Source organism: Crocuta crocuta, unplaced genomic scaffold, assembly GCF_008692635.1.
Source record: "Crocuta crocuta isolate KB4526 unplaced genomic scaffold, BGI_CrCroc_1.0 scaffold176, whole genome shotgun sequence".
Classification (NCBI taxonomy): domain Eukaryota; kingdom Metazoa; phylum Chordata; class Mammalia; order Carnivora; family Hyaenidae; genus Crocuta; species Crocuta crocuta.
This window is the reverse complement of record NW_027531905.1, coordinates 10,351,263-10,377,921: the sequence shown is the minus strand read 5'-3', so window position 1 is coordinate 10,377,921 and position 26,659 is coordinate 10,351,263. Positions and strand designations below refer to the sequence as shown.

Below are 26,659 nucleotides of genomic sequence, written 5' to 3'. Positions count from 1 at the left end.
CCACCGCCCACCCCTACCCCACCCCTCTCTTCCTAGGTCTCCGACCTCAAAGCTCCGGGCTTAGGACCGCTATGTACCGCTTTCAGCCTCTCTCGCGTGAAAACTTCCCGCCACCAAGCTTTCCTTTTTCTCCAGCTGGGAGCATCCGCCCTTCCGGCTAGGTCTCCTCAACCAATTGCAAGTAACACTCTTCTCTAATTGGTGAAGGGGTGTGATCAGCATGTGCGTCACCGAACAAGACAAAGGATGATTGGTCTACATTGGGAGTAGGTTTCACCAATGGGAAGCTGTGTTGAAGCTGGGGTAGGGGTGGCTGCGTGTTTCCGGAAGACGTGGCGGCTTTCCCCTGGGCTGTTTCCCGGCTTCTTTCCTCCCGACTTTGCTTCACGCTCTGGGCGCCCGGAGGTGCTGTAGCCGCTGCCCTCACCGCTGCAGCCATGATCTCCTTAACGGACACCCAGAGTAAGCACTCGCCCCGGGATCCCCGCCTGGACCCTCGCACACCCGTTGCTTGAGCTCATCTTGCCCGCCCGCCCCTCCGTCCGGGTCAATGAATGAAGCTCCGCGTTGGGGGCGGCGGCCTGCGGGACTGGGCGAGGGATGCGGGGCTGGGAGGGCTGCCTTGAGGGGTAGGGGGCTGGACTTGCAGGGGCAGACTGGTCTGGTAGGAGAGTCGGTGGGGTCTGGGGGACGCCTGATCTGGGGAGGGGGAAAGCCTTTGCTGAGCGTTTGTCTTGCACTGGGGTCTCGCCGCTCTCACCCCCGGTGAGACGGGCGCTTTGTTCTGCAGACGGCCACAAAAGAAAGTTTGATGCGCGGTGCCCGCCGTTCACTCTTGGGGACGTTTCTGCATATGACAGACTTGGGGTCCTCCACAAGTTACTGGCCTGTTGTTTGGGAGACGGTATTTTAGATGTCAGCTATTATAGGTGTTTGGGTTTTTTAAGATAAATATGCTTACACTTGAATATTTTGAGTTATTTTCGCCCTTTGCCACCTCTGGAAACAACCTTCCAAAATTTCCTTGAAACGACTTCACTTTCCTACCACCTAATGTTTCCTTAGTAGTAAAAAGCCACTTTGTGTTCAGTTAAACGATTTCTTAACTTAATGTTGTATACTGTGCTTTGCGGCTTGTCTTTATTATTTTAGTATTTCTTTCTGCCTACCACAGAGTTCTCCAGGCTTATCTCTAAGGTTAGCATTGCTATCTGTTACCATTTCTTTCATTATAACACTTCTACTTTTCTACACTTTTGTCAATCTTAATTTTTGTATTTACATATCTGCCCAACCATGTGTGTCCTGTCTTTTAATGGTCATGATAGTCTTTTTGTCTCACTTTGCTTTATCTGTCACAATATTTGTTTCTTATTTTACTTTGATTTTCAAGATTTTAAGAACTAAACGGTCTATTGAAAATAGAATTTCATTTAAAATGCTCTATATTAAACTGGAGTCTTAAAGTTGGGTTCAAGTCAGCAATTACTTGAGCTTGACAGAGTTTCTGATGTCTCCTATATACACTACCACCCCAATCAGGGCGCTTTTCCTTTCAGTGGTTGTATGGGTCTGCACCTTACAGCCACCCACACTGGCCCCTTTTGGTCTGTTGGCCTGCTCTGATCAGAAAACATAAAGTCCATTTTTTTCTTTTCTCTCTCTCTTTTTTTTTTTACTCTTATAATAGAAACTAGCAATTCTATAAAGACATCTTTTATTTTTTCAAGTGCTTTCATGTAAATCATTACACTGAAATTTTATTAGAGCCATATAAGGCAGGGAGAAGTATATCTCTTCTTTAAGTTAAAAGAGGCTCAAAAGAAATTCAATGTATGGCCATAAGGAAAGTGACATGCAAGGCTTGATCCCAAGTCTGCTGGCTCAGAAACCTTTGCATTCACTGTACCATACTAGCATCCAAGAAGACTTGACATAAACCTTATTTGAGATCTATCTTAGAATGATGCAGTTCTTTCATAGCAAGAATAGTTGCAACAGTAGATATTTATCCTATACAATCATGCATTGATTTTTTTTTTTTTACGAGATTATGTAGGATAGTCAGAGCCTATTCTGTTTGTGATACAGTGTTCTGTTCCTCTTGACTGAGACCTAAAATTAAAATTAAGTTGTTTGAGGAAATTAGGAGAATTGTATACCTAAGTTACTGGAATTTATTTTTAATGCAACTAATTAGAGGAAGTACTTAATCTCTACACAGTTTTTCTAACTATAAAGTATCATTCTCCTTTTTATCTGAGTCTGATTATTACATAGATTAAAAATATGAACTATTACCTTTGCACAGAGATTCTCTTCTATTGAAGACTTCTTATAGGGACAGGTGCCTGATTTACATTCTTCCAAAATCCAGAACAAGGGGACGAAGTTGGAATATGGGCAGAATGGGGAGTGTTCCCCTTCATTAAATTGATGAAAAAGATGAAATTATACTCTTTGATGCTCATTTGCCAATGTTTTAGTTAGGACAATGGATTGGAACACAAAATGATTAGTGAACCAAAAGCTCTTGGATTTCAAATGGTGTTTGTGTGTGTGTTTAACTGCAGAAATTGGCCATCATTCAAGTGATTTGCCGAGATTATTCTGGGATCCTGATTCTGGGAGAGGATGACAGAGCACTGAACAGAATAAATAGCAATTCATGATTGTTTTAAAGGATTCTATAATAGCACTCTCCCCACCGCCTCCATAAAAACACAAGATTTATTGAAGGGATGGAGTAGGGTAGTCCCCATGCTGCCTGTAAATCTTTACTTCATTATGTCACATTGTCTGAAATTTTACCATAATAGTCAGTTGAGTGGTTCAATTGGCTGATATTCAGTTGAGTTCTTTATAATGAAATTTTCTGTTTTTTAAAAGACACAGGAAGCTAATATTAAAATTTTTAAACAAGATACCAAACTGTTAGTGATTGCTGTTGGACTAAGCATATCTTTCCTTATCAAGTTTCCACAATAAGTTTTCTTTTTATTTTAGACAAATTTTATTAAATTGCTTTTATTAGATTGTTCTTTTAAAAGCGCACACACATACATGGACAAGAGGAATGCAGGTTTGATAGCTGCACAAGAAGAAGATAAATTTATTTTACTGGATATGATTCTGGTGGTGAGCGGGCAACTCCATGTAGGGTTTTATTAATCAGAGGGCTTATGAATGCATAGGCCTACGGAAGATGGGAATTCGGAGATGAGAAAAGGGCGCTGTGAGGCCAGTTAGAGACTTTTGGTCCATTCAGGTCGGGAAATAATTTGGCAACATCATGCCAGTGCCAGTTTGGGCAAATATGTAACAAGCAACTGTCTCCTCCTCCTCCTGGACGACACTGGATGAAATAGTTTTAGTTCCCCTGCTATAGTTTTAAGCTGTGGAGTCCAAAGACGGGATTTGAATTCTAGCCTGACTCCACACAACCACCTCTCTTCCTGCCCAGCTGTCTCCCCCCACCTCTAAGGCACGCACATATATACGTTTGCTGATTTTGTGAGCAAAAATGAGTTCCTAATCTATGATATGTGGGGCTGGTGCTATTTTTCACCTCACATTTTTGTTAAAAGAATTACAACGTATTTGTATAAACATTTCAGTGAATATAAAACTGTATCCAGATATTTTTTCACTGCAGTCAATTTTTAATACTTCTAACACCTACTTAATTGTGTTAGATAACAAACTAATCCTATTAAACTTGAGTCACCTAGAGATGCTTCCCCCAGAAGTTCAGTATGCTCCAGTACCCTTGAGTTTTATTTAATCAAACATATTTAACCTTAAAAAAAAAAAGAAGAAAGAAAATCCTATAGGAAGGAGTATTATATAATAGTTAAGCACAGGGTCTGAGTCCAAATGCTTAACCAGAAGTGTGACTCCAGGCATATTAAGTCACTCTAAACTCAGCTTCAGGAACTTACATTCATGATGTTATGATACCTACCTTGCAGCAGTATCGGGAGGATTGTTATGTAAGGCATGCAAAGTACCTCCTCATGGCTAATTCATGGTAAATTCTCAGTACATAGTAGGTGTGTTTCCATATAATTCCTTTCTACCTAATAAACCTTTCAAATTTGTATGTAATCATTAGGATAACTTATGAAAAGATGGAAGTTAGTCATATTCAAATAACTCAGCTGCCAATGACTAAATCCTAACTACTAAATAGTTATACATTGTAATTTTACTTGTTCTTTTGTCTGTGTTTTCCTTCAAGAAATTATGTCTGACAGCTAAACAGTTATTTTGGTGAATTCTTTTATCGGATTTAAGCACGAAAGCATTAGCCTCACATTTTTATAGTGTGTCTGTGGAATACATTTATCAGTATATTTATAGACTAGCACCTAAATTTTTAGACTAACTTTGGGAGAAAAAAGTAGCTGCAATGGAAGGCAGTAGTTAACTGCAAATTTAGGACGTGGGGGATATAGAAAAAGGTATATGATAGAAGTATTCAACTCATCAGGACATTTTACAAAGCTTAAAATTTTTTTAAAGTGGCTGTGACCTACATTATGGCTTTCTGGAGCCACGGGCAAAAAGTTAAGTAACAGATCAGAAATCATTAATAGTGTATTTAAAATTGAGTTTCCAGGGGCGCCTGGGGGGCTCAGTCCGTTAATCATCCGACTTCGCTCAGGTCGTGATCTCTCCTTTCCGGAGTTCCAGCCCCGAACCGGGCCCTGTGCTGACAGCTCAGAGCCTGGAATCTGCCTCAGATCCAGTCTCCCTCTGTCTCTCTCTTTCTCTCAAAAATAAACAAACATTTAAAAAAATAATAAAATAGAGTTTCCAAAAATACGGTAGTTTCAGCTCTGATTCATTATTTCAAGCAGATAGTATACGACTGGGTGAATTAAGGATTGGCGAGTATTTCCTGACAGCAAAACTAAAATGATCAAGGTGATTTAGTGGCCTATGCTTTTAGCATTAACAGAAAAGGACAACTATAATCTTAGAAAGTTAAGAATCTTCAGACTGAATAGAGAAGACCAAGAGGAAGTGAAGGTAATAAAATTACTAGTTTTATATACAAGATGAACATAAATTTCAGTGCTTACACTTCATTCACCATTAAACAGCCAGTACCTAGAAGAGATGCAGACATTTTGGAGTCTTTGAATAAAAAGAATAAAACCCCAGAATATTAATATGAGGTACAACTGTGTTCTTTAAAACTTTGGAGCACTGCTTTTAGGACTCACATTAAATGCGTGATTGGATTCATGATTTAGATAATTTATAGAAGGTAAATCCGTACCATCAAAAAGTTAAAAGTGATGCATAACCTGAAAGTTAACTTTTGAGGAGACGGTGATGTGATTCTCAAAATATTGCTGTTGTGAGAAGTATGTCATGGAGTGAAGTACATTGTGCGCACCCACTGGGACGTTTTCACTGGGTTAAAGAAGAAGTTAGGTTAAGAGAGGAAAGACGTAACTGGAGATACTGTGCGTATAAATAATATCATAGAATATGAAAGAGATAAATAGTACTAATAAACCTATACATTAATGTCTGATGCTAGAGGGGTTCTTGAGAGGGAAAAACTTTACAACCAAAGGTTTAGAATCCTGATTATCTCTCTCTGTTAAGCGTATGTTTATGAAAAGTGAGATCTCCCATATAAGGAGCAGAGATTTCCGATCATATTTTAAATGTTGAGGTTATTTGCTGATGTTACTTTGTTACAGATTTTAATGAGTGTCATAAAGTTAACCTGCAATCTTGGGAACTATTTTCTTATATCATCCAAAAGAAAAACTGAAAAACTTTCTTACTTAGTTTATAGGGATCTTAATGTAACTTTAATTTTTCTCTACCCTTGACTGTAACTTATATTGCAGAAATTGGAATGGGATTAACAGGATTTGGAGTGTTTTTCCTGTTCTTTGGAATGATTCTCTTTTTCGACAAAGCACTACTGGCTATTGGAAATGTGAGTTTTTCAATATATACTTTAACTAAATTCATAAGGAAGTTTTAACTGCAAATGATTTATTGCCTGCTATTAGACTGGGGGGAAACAATTCACTGTTACTCACGTAAAGATTCCTGTTAGCTTCTCTGTTTTCATCAGGAGTAAAACCTGTTTTCTGTTTAAATAAAAGGTAAACGCTTAAAGAAGCTTTTGAATAACTACTGTGTTCAGTGTTTGATGTGTGATACACAATAGATTCAATCAAGGCTGCCTCTAAATAGGAGTTCAAAATAGAGGAATTGGTAGCCCCCCTGTCCTGGTAAAGTTATTAATATGTTTGGCTTAAAATATATGACTTTAGACTTTTGGTTCAGTAGCATGAAGTAGACAGGTTTTTAAAAGCCATTTAAACCTCTTAATATATCTGTATATTAACAGTTGACTTCCTGAGAAACATGGGTATATTGTTTATTTGGATTGTGTACTTTGTTGTCCATGTGTGGAGGATGTGCAAGAGTTAAATATCTTAGAAGTGTCTATTACTGTAGGGCTTGTAATTGGAAATTGGAAGATATAAAGGGTAACAGAATTGTTTAAATTTGATATGTGATTTATAATATTTAAGTAGCATTGGTATCTGAGAATACAAAGCTTAACCATTAGGTTCAATCAATATTTGTGTGAAAGTTTTTTCATTAAACATAGTTATGAAGTGGGGCACTGGGAAGGTTCAGTTAGTTAAGCCTTCAACTCTTGATTTCTACTGAGGTCATGAACTCAAAGTTCAAGGGATTGGAAACAACACCCGCTCCCCCCATCAGCATCACCATTAGCGGCACCATTACCATCACCCTGTGGGCGCTGAGCCATCCAGCCTGCTGAGTATTCTTTCTCTCCCTCTCCCCCTCGCCTACTTGTGTGTGCATGTGCAAGCACGTGCGCACTCCGTGTCTCTCTCTCTCAAGAAGATAATAATAAATAAATAAAAATTAAATAAATATTTCCATCCCATTAAAAAAAAGGTAGGAAGGAAGGCAAGTATTGGGAATAAAGTCTGGGAAAAAACAAGCTTTTAATAGATCACCATTTCTTGTTCACCATCTGAAAACATACAAAATATATATTTGAGAACATGTGGTTTTATTTTTATTTCTGCTGCCACCAGATATTCTGGAATTAGTAAGACTAGACTCCTCTTTGTGGCTTTTCATAGTTTCTTCTATCAACTTGGCCATGTCAGTAATTCTTCGATCCACAGAGCACCTCTAGCCTAGGGTGAATTGTGAAGAACCAGGAATACCTTCGGGTGACATATTTACGGGCAGGCTTCTTTTTTTGCCCTGCTGCTCATCTGCTTAGCCAAGCCCTCTCCATCTAGCTTACCTGGGAAAACCACTGCATATGCACATACCCGTTGGTAACATCTAATCTTTCTTTAGTTCTCTCTTCCTGCATTTAATCAAGATAGATGAGGACTGAGAAGAGTAGACTACAACTGCAACATTAGCACGCTCGGCACACTCTTTGGTTCTGCCTCTTGGTGTGCACTGTAGTTTTCTCCAGCCAGTTGCCAACACTAGGAGCCAGATGTATTTCTTTTTATTATATTTAGGTTTGACCTTGCTTCTCAGATTTATGCAGCGTGTTTGACTACTTTTTCTATCTTGCATATTCTTTCTCTTCTAGGTTTTATTTGTGGCTGGCTTGGCTTTTGTAATTGGTTTAGAAAGAACATTCAGATTCTTCTTCCAAAAACATAAAATGAAAGCTACAGGATTTTTCCTGGGTGGAGTATTTGTAGTCCTTATTGGTTGGCCTTTGATAGGCATGATTTTTGAAATTTATGGATTCTTTCTCTTGTTCAGGTAAGGCAGTTTTTTTATTTTACCTTTTCTCTTTCAATGAACCAGTGCATTAAATAATTATTACAAAAGCCCAGATATCTGCATCAGCATGAGTACATAATTTTCTCAAATGAATTTTTGTTTACATTGAATCTTTTATTACAGTTTTAGATAATTCAGTCAACTATAAAAATGTTTATCAAATGTATAAGCGATATATACTATGTTCACTGTATTTTCAATGCAATAAAATTGATTTTATTGGGATTTTAAGGCACTGTCTTTTCTATTTAAGGCACTATGTCTGCTATATTTATCAACTAAACAGTGAAACATACATATAACATTTTAATACATAGAACCCAATACTTCATAGTTACTGGCACTTGATGACAATTCTTTGTTTTTTAAATTTTTTTAATGCTTATTTATTTTTGAGAGAGAGACAGAGTGTGAGTGGGAGAGGGTCAGAGAGACAGGGAGACATAGAATCTGAAGCAGGCTCCAGGCTCTGAGCTATCAGCACAGAGCCCAATGCGGGGCTCAAACTCACGAACGATGAGATCAATCTGACCTGAAGTTGGACACAACCTACTAAACCACGCAGGCGCCCCTTGATGACAATTCTTTTAGTACATACACATATTAGAAAATTTTGTGCTGAATGCACTATGATCGATTTTGATCAGTTAACATTTTACAAATGTTACTTACTAAGTGAATAAACAATAGCATGCAGTGTGAGAAAACGCCTTAAATAAGGTAGTTTTATTCATGAAATGTATATCCTTTGTCTTCTATCTGCCAAACACCATATTATTCATGGGAGACATAAAAATGAATTAAATGTCAAATCTGCTTTAGAGAATCTCTCATTTCTGATATGGGCACTAGACTGTAAATATACCAGTAGTAGGGGTGCCTGGGTCGCTCAGTTGGTTAAGCATCTGACTTCAGCTCAAGTCATGATCTCACATTTCCTGGGTTCAAGCCCCACATCAGGCTCTGCACTGGTACAGACCCTACTTGGTTTTCTCACTTTCTCCTCTCTCTCTCTGTCCCTCCCCTACTAGCACTTTCTCTCTTTCAAGTTTAAATAACTTTTTATAAAAAAAAAAAAAAAAAGATAAATAATAGTAGTAATGCTGTTATAAATGTATAAGCAAAATAATATAGGAGCGTAATTAAGAAAGATCAAATCCAAGGAGAGGAAAGAAACATTACCACTAAAACATTTGAAATTTGAAGTCTCCAAAACATTAAAAATTTTCTTTTTGGTTAGCAATTGATTTTGGTAATAAAGAATATGTAAGTTCTGAGAACCTTTTTTTCCTTCTTCCCTAGGGGTTTCTTTCCTGTGGTCATTGGCTTTATTAGAAGAGTGCCAGTCCTTGGATCCCTCTTGAATTTACCTGGAATTAGATCAGTAAGTAATCATGTATCAGAAATAAAATTTTTAACCCATCAAAATAAATACTTTTTGATGTTCTTTACTTCTAGAAATACAATAATTGATAAGTTTTTATTATGATATAAATTGTTACATTGTCATAGATTACCATGAACAGAGAAAATAATCATTACTGACTTTATAAAACCTAAAATTTTGTTTCACTTTATCCATTTTTAATATTCTTGTTTTTTGGGTTTTTTTTGTTTTTTTTTGATGTAGTTCACGTTGATATGCTATGCTACCTTTCTCTTTGAGAGTTCAGGCACTTTTCAATTAACTTTTATATGATCTCTAATTTTAGAAGCCATTTTATAAAAAGGACATCATTATTTCTAGTAAATATTGTTTTCTTTCTTAGTATCACCAATAGCATACATTAAGACAATTGAATCAAGCACTGTTGTATGGAGTCAGATGATAAAATTCTGTCCCCAACTCTGTTCCACAACTTGGATGATCTCATCAAATCTGTCCCTCCAAGATGGACCATCAGGTTCCTAAAGTTATTTACAGACGTTTGTAGATGTTACTAACAGAGAAAGTCCGTAGCATTTACTGGATTCTCAGAAAGCTAAAGGATGGCTCACTTGTAGAAAAATAGGTACCACTGTAAGACAGAAATTTCGTTTTCAACCTCAGGTCGATTTTAGAGTTCCGAATCTTATAGCCCAAACAACCTAAATGTTTGAAGTTACTTTTGGAGAGAGAAGATGTTGTGCTTTCTCTACATCTAAATTTACCTGAAAATCCTAATGAATCCATGATACTTTCAAAGCAACATTTAGTTTCAGTGCACCCATTATCCATTTATAATAATGTAAAAGGTTGGAATGTGGGCTTATAGAGGATATATTCTGATATCATTTGCATTAATCTCCAAACTCATACTGTAGTTAATGTTTTTACTTAGAATGGCTTTTGAATTTACTGAAACTTCTAGTTATACAGTTGTAATCATTATTCATGTCCCTAATTTAAAGATTCTTCATTGTTTGCATGAATAAACACCCAATGCTGTCAATTATGTTTCCTATCATTATTACTTGTAATAAATTCTTAAGTAAAACTGTGAATAATGAAATGAAAGGAAGGGTTAAATGATTGCTAGATTTTGATAATATTATGACCATTTGGGTTACATAACTTTTAATATGTCCACTAATTATTTTGTTTCAATATTTGCATCACCATCTGGAATGCTGAAGAAGGCCCAGTTACTTTATATTTGGGGTGGAGTAGCCAAAGTAAATAACCACTTAACATTAACGTGTGTTAATATTTATATTCTGTAATTATCAATTTGTGCTTGCCTCATTACATCTATTTTTAATGTCATTGCCACTTTCAGTCTGAAGCCCAAAATACACATTTAAAGTATTTTTAGTCAACAGCTCTTGTTAATTGTTGAACTTAATGGAGTTAAATCTGTTTGTTCAAAGACTACATAGGCCCAGAAGAGATCCACAGTAATGGTCAGTGGAAATATCTTATTGGGTTCATTAATGCATGAATGGCTGACACTTCAGCTTTTTATTTTATTGTTTTGTTAAGCTAGCGGTGTTAACCTTCATTTTTTCCAGTTTTTTTATTCATTGTGTTGCATTTCTGTGTTGCACCCTTAAAGTCATATGCATAACATGTCATGCAAAAACAACCTTAGAAAAGAAAAATTTTATACACATTTACATATCAGGAGACTGTGGTGAGTAGTACTGGATTAACCATTGTCAGTCACACCTTAAATTTCCACGAATCTTACAAATTTGGGTTTTTAATCAACATTTAAAATGTTGATACAATGTTTTTATAATGTTGTGGACTTTCTTTTAATTATCTCTTTTTATTCTCCTTGCAGTTTGTAGATAAAGTTGGAGAAAGCAACAATATGGTATAACAACAAGTGAATTGAAGACTCATTTAAAATATTGTATTATTTATAAAATCCTTTGAAGAATATTCAGCACAAAGTTAAATTACATGAAATAGCTTGTAATGTTCTTTACAGAAGTTTAAAACGTATAGTCTACAAAGTACCAATAGCAGTTAACAAAGAAGCAATGAGAACAGGCTTCTAATCAAGTGATCTGAGAAGTCAGCGGGCAAACTAAAGGAGATGAAATCTGTGTTACAATACTTATTGAAACTCTTGAAGGCGATTTTTATTATTTATCCACAATGTGCGAAACACAGCCATCCTTGGAAAACTGTGGTGTCTGTTTCTTTCCTTTTTATTTTGAAGGTGCAGGAGCACGCACAGGCATTTTCTTTTTAGAAATATCCACTGGAATGGCAAATATATTTCCAGTTGCGCTGTGTCTCTGAAAGTGATGCATGAGTCAGATTGGATTATGTCATTTTAATGTATTAAAAGCAAGGAAAACCCAGTTTTGATGTATGAATCACTTTTTTTGGTAAACATATGGCTAAAATAAAACTTTTGTGTTTTGTCTGATTCTTAATATTTTGAAGCCAGATGAAAATCTGAACTAGATATTCACTGTTGGAATACACAAAGGTCATTTATTCTTTATAACTGAACACTCCGAAACTACTCTTATGTCTTGAGAGTCTGACCTGATTATATGTATCCTACATTACATGTAAGCACCTAACAAAAAGCATTCTTGACCATGAAGTAGTCTGTTACATTGAATAGTCTTTTATTTAAGATACTAAACGATGCAAACCGAATGGATTTTTCCGTGTCATGGTGTAGTTTTCCTTTCTTTTTTGTTTTTGTTTTTAATTTTAGCAGTGGTTTTATATTTTGCTTTCCATAAATTAAATAACTATTGGTAATGTTTACTTTAAGATGTAATATGTTAAAAGGTTAAACTTGTAGGTATTTTTAAGGGCTTTTCATGTAAAGCTGAGTTTTCCTTTATTTTTAGCTTTTTTGTAACAAAAATCAATACACATGATAAATCCTTCATAAGACACTTCGTCTTGAGTTCATGGAGAAAATATCAGAATTCACATGCTAAAGTCAGTTTATTGTAATTAAATAGGCTATAGTTTCTTAAAAACATGACACTAAAAAAATGTGTTGTCGTTTCTACTATTGATGCTTGACTGGCAGTAAGAAACAGTGGTTGTTTCTTGGTAGTTTTCCAAACTGGCAGCTTTTCTGGTAGATGTAAGAACACATTTCAACAGCCATAATACTATTTGTTTTACCACTAATGATTGCACTATTTACTTTTTTTTTTAACAGCTGCAAAGTTTTTTAATGTACAAAATCATAATTGAAATTTGTGATTTTTAGTTACAAACACGTCTACAAAATATAGCTTATATTATTTTTAGTTAAATCTCTAAATAGAACTCTCATTCTTGCTTGTGGAAAGAAGGAAAGACTTGGTATATAGTTTAATGGTTCAGTCTTGTGGATTACTGTCTTTTGGTACTGGCATTTGACTTTTGACATAATCTGTGAAACTAAATGATATTGACAAAATGAGACTCCTACCTCAATAGTTCATGGAATAATAAGAGACCTAGTGTTGTGTCTAATGTTCTTCAAAAAAGTAATATCCTCATTTGGAGAGTGTCAAATATATACATATTTTGGGGATTGACTTATACAAGTTGTCCTGTAGGACTCTTCTACATATTTTTGACTGATCCATATTATTTTCAGTGGCTAGATAATTCTACCTTTTTAGAACAAGAGCAGTATCTGTTAATGTAAGGAACATCTGTATTATTTAACTCCTTTGTAGACATGAATTTCTATCAAAATGTTCTTTGCACTGTAACAGATAACTTTTTCAAAATCTTATTTCAGGAGCTTTGTTAGAAGTTGTGTAAAGGATTTGATAATTTCTCAGTCCTTAGTAAGATTGAGAGGCTGGAGCAGTTTTCAGTTTTCAAAGAGTCCACAGTTAATCTCAAATGTGAGTTTGGGACTGCTTGGCAGCACTGTATATTTCTTATTCAGAACCACTGATGAGGCTCTATTTTTAAACATATTAGTCTTCTGACAGAAAGCACTGTACACTGTATTGTTTCTTCCTTTCCAAAATTAGCCTTCTGTCTTTGTGACAAAAATGTACTTTGATTATTGCTATTAAAATGGAGGAAAAGGTCTAATACTACTTAGCCTTAAGTGTACCTGGCATTGTTCAAATGTATTTTCTGTAATAGAAACATACTTGCAATGTTTTTCTTTTCCCCTTATAAATTGTAATTCCTGGAATACTGCTGCTTTAAAAAGTCTCACAGTCAGATTATATGATCTAACAATTGAATATTGTAAATACACTTGTCTTACCTCTCAATAAAAGGGTACTTTTCTATTAATTGGTGGTTGTCTTAGCTTCGGCTGCTATAATAAAATTCTGTAGATTGGGTAGCATAAACAGATATTTGTTTCTTATAGTTTTAGATGCTGGGAAGTCCAAAAAGACAGGTGAGGATAGGTTCAGTGAACAGTGACTCCCCTCTGGCTGGCAGACAGCTGCGTTGCTGTGTCCTTGTATGGCAGACAGAACCTAGTGTCTTCATCTTTGTGTAAAGACACTAACCCCATCATGGGGGGCTCATCTTCATGACCTCATCTAAACCTAACTGCTTCCCAAAACCCAACCTCCAAATACTCTCATATTAGAGGTTAGGGTCTCAACATATGAATTTGGGGAGGATACATATTTAGTCCTTAACAGTAGTCAAATAAATCTTAAAAACAAATCCTAAAAATTTGTTTAGTATTACCCAATACTGGCCTCATTAAAAAAAAAAAAATTAGCCTTACATGCAGTTTTCTTTTTTATAAAATGGTCATTGCATTTTTCATTTCCAAATTGTTCAGATGTACTCAGAAATAGACCTTAGGTTAAAAAGTTGGCAGTCAATTTAGAAACTGGAGAAATGTATAAATTATTTTTCTCAAAATGGAAAGAATATTATAATATTTAAATATTCGTGACAAATAAAACCACTTCTGCAGTGTTTTGAGTATAAATTTTGGTAAGGCCAAAAATCACTGGCCATGTCTACCACTTAAGGTACCCAGTAAGTATTTGTTGAATCCAATAATTGAACTGCAAGTCTTGACTGTTGTCTGGGGAACCAAAAATCTTAAATCTTGTCCTCAGTGCTGAAATGTTCCAATCTCTACCCTTCTGCTACCTGTCACCATGTAGGAGGTTAGACACAGAAGAAGGATGCCCCAAATCCAATAACTGGCACACACTTTTTTTTTTTTAATAGGCTTCACACCCAGCATGGGGCCCAATGTGGGACTTAAACTCACTCCATGGTCAAGACCTGAGCTGAGATCAAGAGTTAGATGCTTAATGGACTAAGTGAGCTACCCAGGTGCCTCTGGCACACTTTTCCACAACCTTACCTTTATTAGCTCTCAAGACCTAATCAAAAGTTCACCTTTGTGATATCTTTCTTGACCTAGTATACCGAAACAGCTGGTCCATCTTTGTCTTCTCAAAGAACTTCCCACTTGTTTTTGTATTATTTAGTTATGGAAAAGAGATTCCCAAGGTTCAAAGCCTTGAGTAAAAGGAAGAGGGTAGACATTGCCCAATGAATAGGGAGTTTTATTTGGGATCGCAGGCCTTTTCTGTGCCCCTGAATCTGAAACTGGTATCCCTTTGAGGAAGTTACTTCTGTTTGTGAGACAACTGGCCTATGTGGCAGACTGGCCCTGGCATAGAATAAAGCCAAAGTAGGAGACTGAACCAATAACCTCATTCATACTGTACCCAAATCCTCTATTCACTCATCAAAGAAGCAATTTGGATATTTTATTAGTATAATAGCTGTATTATCCAAGTAACATTACCCAAAATAGATATGTTGCCTATATGAACATAATAATTGCTGACCTTGTAAAAATGCAATGTAAACAGTGACTGTTACTGTATAAATGGGCCTGGGCATGCTCCAGTCAATTGGAAGAATTCTGATAACATCAGTGATACAGGCAAACTGGTCTCTGTTGAATATGTCTTCAAAAAAGGTTTATCCAATTTGTCTGGTGCCTGGTCATAATATCAGCAGAACAAAACTGAATGGTTTTATCCCTGAAGTGTTTTTTGATCAAGTAACTTCTTAGTCCATCTCTAGTTTAGATATGTAAAAGTCCTAAATTGTTGTGATTTAACAAAAACATATTGGGAGGCAATGCCATTTTAGAACAAATGCATTATGCTACTTTTGATGAGACTACAATATTGACAATATGTCAAAACCATTCTCTTCACTTGTGCATATTATACTGAAAATGGCAGCTTTGACGTAAAACATCTGCCTGCGAATTCATCAGCTAAACTTTTATAAACAAGCCACATCATACATTTTCCCTTCAAATTATAAATTCAAAACACTGTTTTATTGGTGATTCACTTTCCTTTTCTCTTTCTAAACACATTTCTGTGTTTTTGATAGGGAGTGGGGGAAGAGGCATTTTATTTCTTTGTTAGGTGACCTTATATTTGGGTTTCACCTAGGAGTTCATTTGAAACAATGTATAATTTTATTTATTTTATTGCCTGTTTTTGGAAGTTGCTGCCATCCCTTGAAATTAAATCATAAAATCTAATATTTAAAGAAATGTTAAGATTTTATCCAGTTTTGGTGTTAACCATTTAGTCCTTGGGTTTTAATCTTCCCCTTCTTCTAAGGCCTTGGGAAATACTACAATAGCAGCTTTGGCTCCTTCTTGCTTGACCTATGCTTTAAAGGGACTACATATTCCTCCACTTCCTACCTACAGACTACTTTGTATATTCCATTCTCATTTACTAATCAAACCTCAGTGCTCATGTCTTCACAGCTGTCAAGTCTAAATATCAAGTGCCCAAATCCCAATCTCTCTTACACAATCTATTTGCCGGCAGAGAGCATCAGCCCCACAAATTTCAATCCTGAATCAACTTCAACTTGAATGCTTACTGCGTATTTTAATTTTAATATTCAAATTTAATTCCGTCTCTTAACTGACTCCTTATGAAGTCTCCAATTTCAGTAATGGCTTTATCATACTCAGTGTTCAAGGCAAAATGCCAAACTCCTCTTTGATTTATTTTTCTTATACTCTAATATCCCATTTATCCACAGCTTCTATATTTTCTACCTCCAACACCTATCCCAAACTTATTTACAGCTCTCCATTCCCTACAAGTACCACCCAAATCTAAACCATCATCACTTTTGCTTGTAATCTTGTTTGCACATGAATTGGCCCAATTCTTCTCGGGACCTCATTTCCACGTGCTCTCTCCTATCACCCTGTGACCAACTCAGCTTTGGCCTCATTGGTCTTCTCCTCATTCTTCAAACAAGCCAAGCTCCTTGTCATCCCAAGATTTTGCTTTTATTTACTCTACCTGTTACACTAATTCTCACTCTAACTCATCTCCTGTCTGACTCTACCTGATCCATCCAGACCTCCTGCAAAAGCTACCTTCTCTAATGTTGCCTACCACTTACCTTATCACATCACCTTGCTTATTTTTACTTTATAAAGCATTTAAAACAGCTTTAAATTACCTTATTTACCTTTATTTATCTGTGTACCAGTTTACAGTATTTCTCCCCTGACTGGAAGATAAGCTTGATCATAGCAGAGACCGTGTCTTTTTAATGCATGGCTGTGTTCCCTGAACTAAAAGAAGAAATGTCCAATATGTAGTAGGCTTTTAATAAATGTTTATTAAATAATTGAATGGATACTTAAATGAAGGATCGATGTCAAATTCCATTGAGATCCCCTAACCTCTTCATTTCTACCCAAAGGGTTCATCTCTAGTCATCAGTGATAGCTTGATAGCTAGCTACCCAAGACAAGTTTGCTTACTTTATTCATTTACTTTTGATTCAGCCTGAGCTTGTTAAACATTTTCTCTACTACTACTAATAACTACTTTTGGAAGCTAGTTGGAAAAGCAAAAACAATGATATTGATATATTCAGAATATCTTCTGGCTGATGTGGTCAGTATCTAAATAAATTATGTCCACTCATCAATCATTTTCTCTACTTCCTGCAAATGAATCTCCCTGGAAAAATCGTCAGATCCTCTCAATCATGAATACTGACAGGAAGTCCCTATGGACTCCCTAACTCTACTGAAGGTCCGGAGGGGTCCTAGACACGAAGACTTAAAAGCCCCACTCTCAGAACAAGATTAGAAAACTCACAGGCAAAGTTGTAGTTACTGCAGGTTTTGTAAAGGAGCAGAACATGAAGGTAAGTAAAAGTTTTACTTACTGGAGACTTCTAAGCTATTTTATGAAACTATTTATAGCTTTTCACCTATTTTATCTTTAATAAGAATTTTATAGGCTAACAGATATGCGAACAATATGCTTTAAAATATCAGAATCATTTGATTTTACTTCAAAAAAACCACTCATTTGAGTGAAGTAATGAAAATAACATATTTCTACTTTTTAAAATAATTTCTACTTATTTTTAAATAAAATTAACTAGAACGTACACTGGGGAATCACCTTCTCCCCCACATGCTGAGTGTTATTAAAATAGTTATTAAAATAATTATTAAAAACAGAGCACATCGAAAGGTAAGAGGTTTGTAATTGTCCGGGTGTAATGGAAGTAGAAGATCCTATAGGTACAGAAATTACTTTCTTTGATCTTTTCCTGCAGGGACTCAGAAGTCTGGTGGCAACAACCTTGGCTCTTTTTCTAGTGTTTTCTTTCATAGGAAATTCCAGCAACGCGCCGCAGGTAACCAAACGTGAAAACTGGGGTTCCTGGGTGTTCTTTCCCACCCTCACTCCCTCCCTTCTTTCCTTCCTTTTTTTTTTTTCTTCTCTTCTCCCTCCCTCCCCCCCCCTTTCTTTTTTCTAATAGAGGACTGGGCTATAACGTGTTATTAACTGCTCTTCTCTTCTACCTGGGTTGTAGGGACTCTTTGAGAGAAGGAACTGGACTCCCCAATCTATGCTCTATCTGAAGGGTGCACGTATGTTCCAAATACTTTGCTCCCCCTACAGCAAAACAGGAAGATCTTCAGGGGTGTAAGAATCCATGGGATAGATGCGTGGGGAGAAAATAATATCAAATATGTTCCCTTAAATAGCCATAGTCATCCTGCAGGACTGAGTGGGGTGGGACGTGTGGCAATGGGAGAGAAAGACTCCCCAATAATTAGAAATTCTCCACCCTAAAAAAAAAAAAAGTAAATTCTCCATCCCCAGCTGGAGGGTTGCCGGCTCTTGTCACACAGGAAGGCTCCAGACTGGCCTGGGGAACACCCCACGGGCTTCTGAACCCGACCACTTCTCCAAAGCCCATGAGCGGGGGAGGGCTGGGCGCAGCAGGCGCAGGCAGCGCGCGGGCAGGTCTCTGCAGGGCGAAGACTGGGGTGCGGGCAGGATCGTGGGGCGCGCCGCGCAGGGGCAGAGTACGGGTAAAGGCTCTCGGTGCAGCCCGGGGGTGCGCGTCGAGCGCCCGAAATCCAGCGCGGACCCAGGCCGCCACTGCGGACCTACCCCTCCTGGCTTGGGGACTCGCGGCGCGGAGCACAGTTTAACCGCGATTGTTGGGTGTTTAGCGTGCCGGCTCAGCCCCAGTGTCGCCTTTGCAGAGGGGCGCCGCTTCATTTCGGACCAGAGCCGGAAGAAGGACCTCTCGGACCGGCTGCCCCCGGGTGAGTGAGCCAGGGGGAGGGCGCGGGGCCGGCGACACACAGCAGGACCCAGGNCTGGGCCTCAGCTGCTCTGAGTGCCCTCTGCCCGACGGGAGTGCAGAGGTCCCGGGAGTGGAGGTTATCCAGGGAAAGGCCAACCTGGGGTTCACGTTCGATGAGTAAAGGAAGTGGAGGAGTGAGGACTGTGCTACTGTCCCTAAATGTACCTCCCGCTTTTGGCAAGACCTTAACGCGGTTTCCTCTTAAATGTTCTTGTTACTAAAGTAATGATTTCCCCGGAAACTTCAAATGTGCGCCCCTGTTACATTACTAGAAAGGACTATAAAGCGGTTCAAAATCAGAAATAGCTAATAGGTAGGGGCCATTAAGAATAGGGCCAGGGACTATTTCTTGCCTTATGTGTGGCCAAGAATGTAAATTGTTATCTCAAACTGTTTTGAACGGAGAGAGGAAGTAGTCCAGACTCCAAGGAAGATCCATTCCATCTAAATGTTTCCGCCCAGACATTTCATGTTAAGCTCTGAAGGGAGAAATTACTAAAGGTTCTTTATCTTAATCCACCCTCCTTTCATGATACTGTTTGTAGTATATTTACACTCCCTTCCATATCTGTAATACACAGCATAACCAATTGTAAGTAGTGTCCAAGGGAAGTGTGAAGTTCATAAAAATCAGTCTTCTGTGTAAGGGGCACCCTTTGCTGAAGTATCAAAAATTTATTTCAAAAAGGCTGTTCTGTTTATAGCACATCAGAATAAGATTTATCTACTGAAGGAGTATTTAAATACTAATAGAATGTGTATACACTTTTATTTCTCCAGAAAGACGAAGCCCAAATCCGCAACTACTAACTCTTCGAGAAACAGCGGCTCTGCTATTGGCTTCCTTGCAGAGAGACCTCAAGAAGGTACAAATATAATGACCTCTTTCAATTGCCAGGGGAAGCTTTGATTACTTTTTGGATTCTGTGTTGAATACAAAAAAGTTGCCTTTGTTCAGATTTTTAAATATAATTAACAGTCACCCCCCCCAAAGAAATTCAGTCATGTTTATTATATAAACACTAGCACATTTCTCATTAAAGTGAGTCTCCAAGAACATAAAAACATTTCCTTGATGACATTGGGGAATTTCATATTCATTTCATAAGCCACAGCCTATTTTAACCTTATTTTACTTAGAACTCTAGCACTAAAAATGCTCAGAGTTCAACCTCATTATATATAGTTGAAAAACCTGAAGTCAATGAGGTTTAAAAATTTTAAATCCAGTTGCTCACTATTGAACCAAATGAGACTGCTGAAAATGACATAGTTTTTACTTGACCACATAGCAAGAGTGCTGGGCCAGTTCTGATTCTAAGCCTGTGTAATTTTCATTTTACTATACAGCTGCTTCTATACTAAGATTAGATGTAATTTTCAAATAGAGACACTCTGGTGCGCCTGGGTGGCTCAGTCAGTTGGGCACTCAACTTCGGCTCAGGTCATGATATCATGGCTCATGAGTTTGAGCCCCGCATCCAGCTCTGTGCTGACAACTCAGAGCCTACAGCCCACTTTGGATTCTGTGTCTCCCTCTCTCTCTGCCCCTCCCCAGCTTGTGTTCTGTCTCTCAAAAATAAACATTAAAAAAAAAGAGACACTCTGTCCACGTATCATTGAAACCACTAGTTGAATTAAGGCACCTTGCTACTAGATAAGCCAGGGCTTTGTAGTATGTAACAGACTGGGTTTAAATCGTGGTTCTGCTGCTTTACTAGCTAGATGACCCTGAGTCTTAGTATCATTATTGGTAATATGGAATAATGATGCCTATGTGTAGGGTTGCTATGAGAGCTACTTGAAACAAGGTACATAGTTTTAATTGCTATTAACAATAGAGGTCATCAAAGTGTAGTAAACAGATCTAGAATATTCCCTCTCAAAAACTGTAATGATGCCATATGGTGACATAATTAAAAATTTTAAATATTTAAAAAAACATATAGCAAATGATCTGGTGATCAAAGCACAGGCTGCTGACCTTGTGCTCTGACACTTATGCTGATTCAGAAGACATATCATCTGTGCCTAGTATTGGATGGGCCAAGTGGGGAGGAGAAGAGAGCAAAAGGTACTTTTTGCTCAAGCTTCAAGTTTATGGGTTTGTGTGTGTGTGTGCATATGGTATGAGTCAATACATTTAGCCCTCATAGTAACCCTGAGAGGTAACGACATTATTATCCACACTTTCCAGGTAAGGAAATAGAGGCATAGAAAGATTAAGTGGCTTGCCCACTATTACATAGCAAGTACTACTAAAACTGAGATGAAGAATGAAGATAATTTGTCCTTGTCTGAAAATCAGTAAAATGCCCTCTGGATTCACAGCAGAGCCATGATGTGGTGAAGGGGGATGAATCTGATTATGGCACGGAGAATAACAATAAAATGGTAACAATGATTATGGCAGAGAAGGTAACAATAAGAACAGGAAAAATAGCTACAATGTGGGAATGTCTACTGTGTGTCAAATATGAATGCTAACCTTTAACAGCTCAGAAAACTGAACCTTCATGAAGTATATTTACTTTTCTAAGGTCACCCAGTTGGTATAAAGCCATGTTGGGATTTTAACTCAGGTCCATGTGACTCCACAGCTCTCTCCTTTATACCTTTCTGTCTCTCAAATGCATTTGTATCAAAGAAGAATACCACAGACGGGAATCAGGGAGAAGCCAAGGAAAGTGAAAGGAAACCACAGGAGTGATGAGATGAGGTACAGTCGGTCAGGAAAGGATAGAGAAGCTCCACTCTGAGATGTCCTGGAAGGAAGAATAAGTAACGTGGGTAACTATTCACCGAAGGGATAAAAGGGAATCCAGAACAAGCACGTTTTTGAAGTGGTGTGTGTGAGAATTTGAAATGGTTATGTTGTCGAGGAATGAAAATTTCTGTGGCTATAATTAAAGTTCAGTTCAAGATGACAGAGACGGTCCAGTGAATAAAGGTGTGTAGGTCAGTGGTTCTCAACTATCCATCTGTGGACTGATTCCATTAGAGTTAACTGGAGAGAGTCCTCAAAATTCAGATTTCTCAGCCTTAGACTCAGAGATTCTGATTCTGTAAAACTTGGATGAGGCCTCAGAATCTGCATCCTTAAGAAGTTACTCCAAATGATTCTGATGATTAGTCAGATTTGAGAATGACTGAAAATTCAGAGCCAGTTAAGAAAGGTTGAAACCATGAAAACGGAAATCTCTTCTAGGCCTCAGATATAACAGAAGGGCAGACAATAAAGGATTTGCCTTGGAGAACACCTAGAGATTAAGGGAAAGGAGGAAAGTCAGATCAGTGAAGGGACAGTTAAAGGAGAAAGCAGGGATGTAAGAGGAGAACCAGAATAATAGCATTTCCAGAAATCAAGGATGGAGAATTCCAAGAAAGGAGTGGTTAAAGCATCACATGTAGCAGAATGGTTAGTAAGAGCACAGAAATCAATGGAAAGGAGGATCGCGTTGGTTAGGACAGGCCATTGAATAGCAGTTCACAACTTCCACTCAGCCCCTGCCTGGTGATTCTAAATTTTTTTTTAAATGTTTTATTTATTTCTAGGAGAGAGAGAGAGAGAGAGAGACAGCGTGAGCAGGGGAGGGTCAGAGAGAGAGGGAGTCACAGACTCTGAAACAGGCTCCAGGCTCTGAGCTGGCAGTCAGCACAGAGCCCGACGTGGGGCTCGAACCCACGAACCGCGAGATCATGACCTAAGCGAAAGTTGGACGCTTAACCGACTAAGCCACCCAGGCGCCCCCCTGCCTGGTGATTCTACTTGCCACTGCTATGCCCTTTCTGAAATCTTGTTTAGAGCAAATTTGGGACCAGAAGAAAATAGTGCTAGCTGGCATGGCTGTCAGAACTCTTGTAATGGAAAGGTGAGAAGTAGTTAAAACATGGGTAAAGGATGCTGCATCCAAGGTGACCTTTTCTAAATTGGACTATTGAGCAGGCACGCTTACTGATTGTTCAAATGTGTAGGAGGAGATCGCTGACGAAGATGGATTGAAGGAGAAGTTTTTGATTTGGTTGCTGGGAAAATGTATGGAGCCAGAAAAAAAAAAAAAGTGAGCTAGAATGGAAAGGCAGGGGGCTAATTGTAAAGAGAGGATGAAAGGGCCTCCTGGGTGACTCGGTCGAGTTGAGCGTCTGACTTCCCCTCAAGCCATGATCTTGTGGTTTGTGAGTTTGAGCCCCACGTCCAGCTCTGTGCTTGACAGTTCAGAGACTGGAGCCTGCTTCAAATTCTATGTCTCCCTCTCTCTCTGCCCCTCCCCCACTTGTTCCCTCTCTCTCTCTCTCTCTCTCTCTCTCTCTCAAGAATGAATAAACATTAAAAAATTTAAAGAGGGGAAGAAGGATCTTCATTAGAAACTTTAGGGAAGGGTGTGTGATTATATGTCTCAATTTCAAGTCTTTTTTGGAAAATAAATGTAATTAAATTTTCTTATTTTAGAGAGAGCATGTGTGTGTGTGTGTGTGTGTGTGTGTGTGTGTAAGAAAGAGAGAGAGAGATTGAGAGAGAGAGAGAGAAAGAGAGAGAGAGAATCCCAAGCAGGCTCCATGCTCAGTGCAAAGCCTGACATGGGGCTCAATCCTATGACCCTGGGATCATGACTTGAGCTGAAATCAAGAGTCAGACACTTAATCGACTGAGCCACCCAGGTGCCCTGGAAAATAAATGTCATTTTGTAATCATTGAAGTTTTCAGAGATTCTGATGATGAAATAAAGGAACAAAATTTTATTAGTTTAAACTGATGGAAAATTTTGGATTTCCATATGATATATTTGTTTTTAGCTGCCCTTAATATTTTTATTCTAAAATCCTTAAGTATTTTTTGGTAGGCTCTTATTTTATATAGTGAGTTTTTATTTTAGTGACTGATATACGAGGATGTACTTCTTACTGAGGTTTTTTTCCTTCTCTTTAAAGAGCAGCCTATCATCTGTAATATTCTAAAATATGCTAGCAATTCAAGTTAAAATGTAACCCGGACATTCAAATTATATTGTAACTAACTAAGGGAATGCAGTTTTATCTAGAAATAATCTTAAAGAAAGTTAGGAGAGGCATTTTCCTCTGGTAACTACCGGTCCAAACCCCATGGTAGGTTTTAACTCTTCTGCCCATTGTTACAGTCCCAGGAACCTATCATCTGACTCCTTAGCTATCCTGCCCCGGAAATGGTATCTCGTGCTCTAAAGTTTTGCAATCCTATCCATCTAACAAGCGTCCCTTCTTTTTGTTTCATTTCCTCTCCAGGCCTAGTATAGCTCAGCTAATAAGAGAATATATGCAAAAGTATTCCCATGTCATCTTTCCCAAGTAGGATGCACTGTTAACAGGAAACTGGGAGACAGCGCCTTGATACAGTTTAATGGTTCTAATGGTGGATATTTTATTTTATTTTTTAATTTTTTTAACATTTATTTATCTTAGAGAGAGACAGAGAGAGAGAGAGAGACAGAGCACCAGCAGGGAAGGGGTAGAGAGAGAAGGAGACACAGAATCTGAAGCAGGCTCCAGGCTCTAATTAAGTGATTCTTAATTGTTGGTTTTTTCGTTGTTACCGCTTGCATTGTCTTGTCACTCAGCACACAGCCTGGACACAGGGGCTCCAACTTACAGACCCAAGGTCATGACTTGAGCTGAAACTGGACACAACTGACTGAGCTACCCAGGTGTCCCTAATGGTGGATATTTTAGACATGAGGCACACTTAGAGCAAGACATGTGGCCTTTTCAGATTTCTACCAAACATATCATACTATAGTTTCATTCATTCTGGAGAGTCATATGTAACATGTGAGTTCCCCTATGTGTCTCAAGCTAAGGGGAAAAATTTTTAAATCAAGTCAATCAATTTGCTATAGATTCTCCATAGCAAAATGCAGGAGTTAACATAATCTAGGAGGCTAAATGTATATTTTTTAAGGTTCTATTTATCTTACCTTTTTTCCTTTTGAAACATGGAAAAGTATGTTTATTTTATGTATTTTTTTTTCTTACAGCTGGAGAAGAAAACTGATCAAACCAGAGTCCTAGAAGACTACTAATCTGATGAAAATAGACCAGATTACATTCAAACACAGTCCATTCTTGTTGAAAATATGAACCATGTAAATAAAGCCTTTGGAGCCTTTTTACTTCAGTTGTAATCTTAGGAACATGCACAACCAGTTTTATTCTTTCCAGAAGTAAAGGTAATGTAGAGTTCTTAGCTGAGATCATCGTTGTCTTCTTTCATTGCTTCAGGTCCTGTTTAGGTAACCTTGTATCTTACTCGCCTTTAGAATTAAGTATAAGGCTGGAGACTTTGTAGAGTGTGCTTTCTTTTTGTTACAAGAGTTTCTATCTTGATCTAACGATTCTTAACTGTTGGTCTTTTCATTCTGTTTCCACTTGCATTGTCTGGTCACTCAGCAGGGAATCTCCCTCTCCTTTTCTGCCTTTTCCTCATCTCCCTGGAGGGGCAGGGGAGGCATGGCAGGTTGGGAAAGAGTAGAATGTTTTCTTAGTAGTTCATCTAGGAGACATAAGTTAAGAAGGGAAGAGGGAGGGAGGTGACTGGGAAGAAGCCATGTGATAAGAGCACTTCAGTGTAGTTGCTGAAAGAGGGTGTGATCTCTGAAGCTGGTGGAAGGTTCCACAATGGAGAGCTCCCCTTTGTGCTATTTGGGGATCTCCTGAATTCCAAGGTTACTGGAAAATAAGCAGATGGAGACATGCTCTTCCCCTGTGTACATTGTACAAAAGGAACAAACCAGTTTTTCAGAGGTAGCTCATTTTTCACAGCTAAACAGACTCAAAGACTCTGCTTACTCTAATTGACTAGAGCTCTAGGCTTTATTTTACATTAAAATGTCACATAAAGACACCCTGATCACATCAGTACATGGTGATATGCCTAATCTGGTCCTTCTCAAAACTTTGAACTTAGGTTCAAAACTATCAAAAATAAACACACATACAGTAACACACACACACATTTCCACAACAAGCATAATAACCTATTTATTTGGAATTGCAATATGATCACCATGTTAATTTTTTGACCTAATTAATTGAGAATTATTATTGATAAATGTCACAAGTGGAAACCATTAATTCTTATTGTCATCAGTATATAGGCATTATTCAGTAGCTAAAGTATATCTTTATGTGAATGTATCTGTACCTTGGAATTATAGTTTCACTGTGTTATGAAATCAAATCCTTGCTTATAAGATTTGTCTGTATCTTGTTTCATAATTGAATAATGAAACTATATTCAAGTTAATGTAACACAGATCTCTTACAAAAAATAATATGCTAGCATTAAAAAAACTATGTGGTATTATAATAGGCACCTGTCATTTATTGTGATTTGGCTTTAAAGTGGATTTTCTAGATGGTGCTTATGTCCTGTTTATTGAGATTTTACTCATGTGACAGACTTATACATATTGGCTATTTAAACATCATGCTTTTTCTAAGAATATTTTAAAACCCTATCATGCGAAATAATTCTTCCCACAACTAAACAGAACAACCTCAAGTATTTCACACTAAAACAGTTTTTAAAAGTTTTTAAGGGGTACCTCAGTGGCTCAGTCTGTTAAGCAACTGACTTTGACTCAGGTCATGATCTTGTGGTCTGTGAGTTTGAGCCCCGTGTCCAGCTTTGTGCTGACAGCTCAGAGCCTGGAGCCTGCTTTGGATTCTCCCTCTCTCTTTTCCACTCCCTCACTTGTGCTCTGTCTC

At 37.8% G+C, this 26,659-nt stretch overlaps 3 protein-coding genes across 3 annotated transcripts in view; 2 read left to right on the top strand and 1 right to left on the bottom strand.

Annotated features, from left to right (window-relative positions):
• The window catches only part of RECQL (RecQ like helicase), a 47,466-nt gene extending 47,322 nt beyond the window's left edge, over positions 1-144 (bottom strand). The window contains exon 1 of the mRNA XM_077774567.1: positions 46-144. The gene's annotated coding sequence lies outside the window, so the exon portion shown is untranslated. The remainder of the gene's footprint in view (positions 1-45) is intronic.
• A 175-nt stretch (positions 145-319) lies between these two features.
• Positions 320-13,546, top strand: GOLT1B (golgi transport 1B). The gene is made up of 5 exons (XM_077774580.1): positions 320-462; positions 5,874-5,965; positions 7,634-7,812; positions 9,136-9,217; positions 11,100-13,546. Exons 1-5 carry the CDS (start codon positions 438-440, stop codon positions 11,136-11,138), a joined length of 417 nt encoding a protein of 138 aa, XP_077630706.1. The 5' UTR covers positions 320-437; the 3' UTR covers positions 11,139-13,546.
• A 3,900-nt stretch (positions 13,547-17,446) lies between these two features.
• SPX (spexin hormone) lies at positions 17,447-25,136 on the top strand. The gene is made up of 6 exons (XM_077774546.1): positions 17,447-17,452; positions 17,873-17,953; positions 18,134-18,191; positions 18,456-18,878; positions 19,700-19,785; positions 24,928-25,136. Exons 1-6 carry the CDS (start codon positions 17,447-17,449, stop codon positions 24,970-24,972), a joined length of 699 nt encoding a protein of 232 aa, XP_077630672.1. The 3' UTR covers positions 24,973-25,136.
• Positions 25,137-26,659: the final 1,523 nt, after the last annotated feature.

Excerpts from the sequence above, each read along its gene's own strand:
- GOLT1B (XM_077774580.1), top strand. The coding sequence starts at position 438 with ATGATCTCCTTAACGGACACCCAGA. Across the intron at positions 463-5,873 it reads CTCCTTAACGGACACCCAGA|AAATTGGAATGGGATTAACA; the intron begins GTAAGCACTCGC and ends CTTATATTGCAG. Across the intron at positions 7,813-9,135 it reads GGATTCTTTCTCTTGTTCAG|GGGTTTCTTTCCTGTGGTCA; the intron begins GTAAGGCAGTTT and ends CTTCTTCCCTAG.
- SPX (XM_077774546.1), top strand. Across the intron at positions 18,192-18,455 it reads GCTCTATCTGAAGGGTGCAC|GAAGGCTCCAGACTGGCCTG; the intron begins GTATGTTCCAAA and ends CTTGTCACACAG. Across the intron at positions 18,879-19,699 it reads CTCGGACCGGCTGCCCCCGG|AAAGACGAAGCCCAAATCCG; the intron begins GTGAGTGAGCCA and ends TTATTTCTCCAG.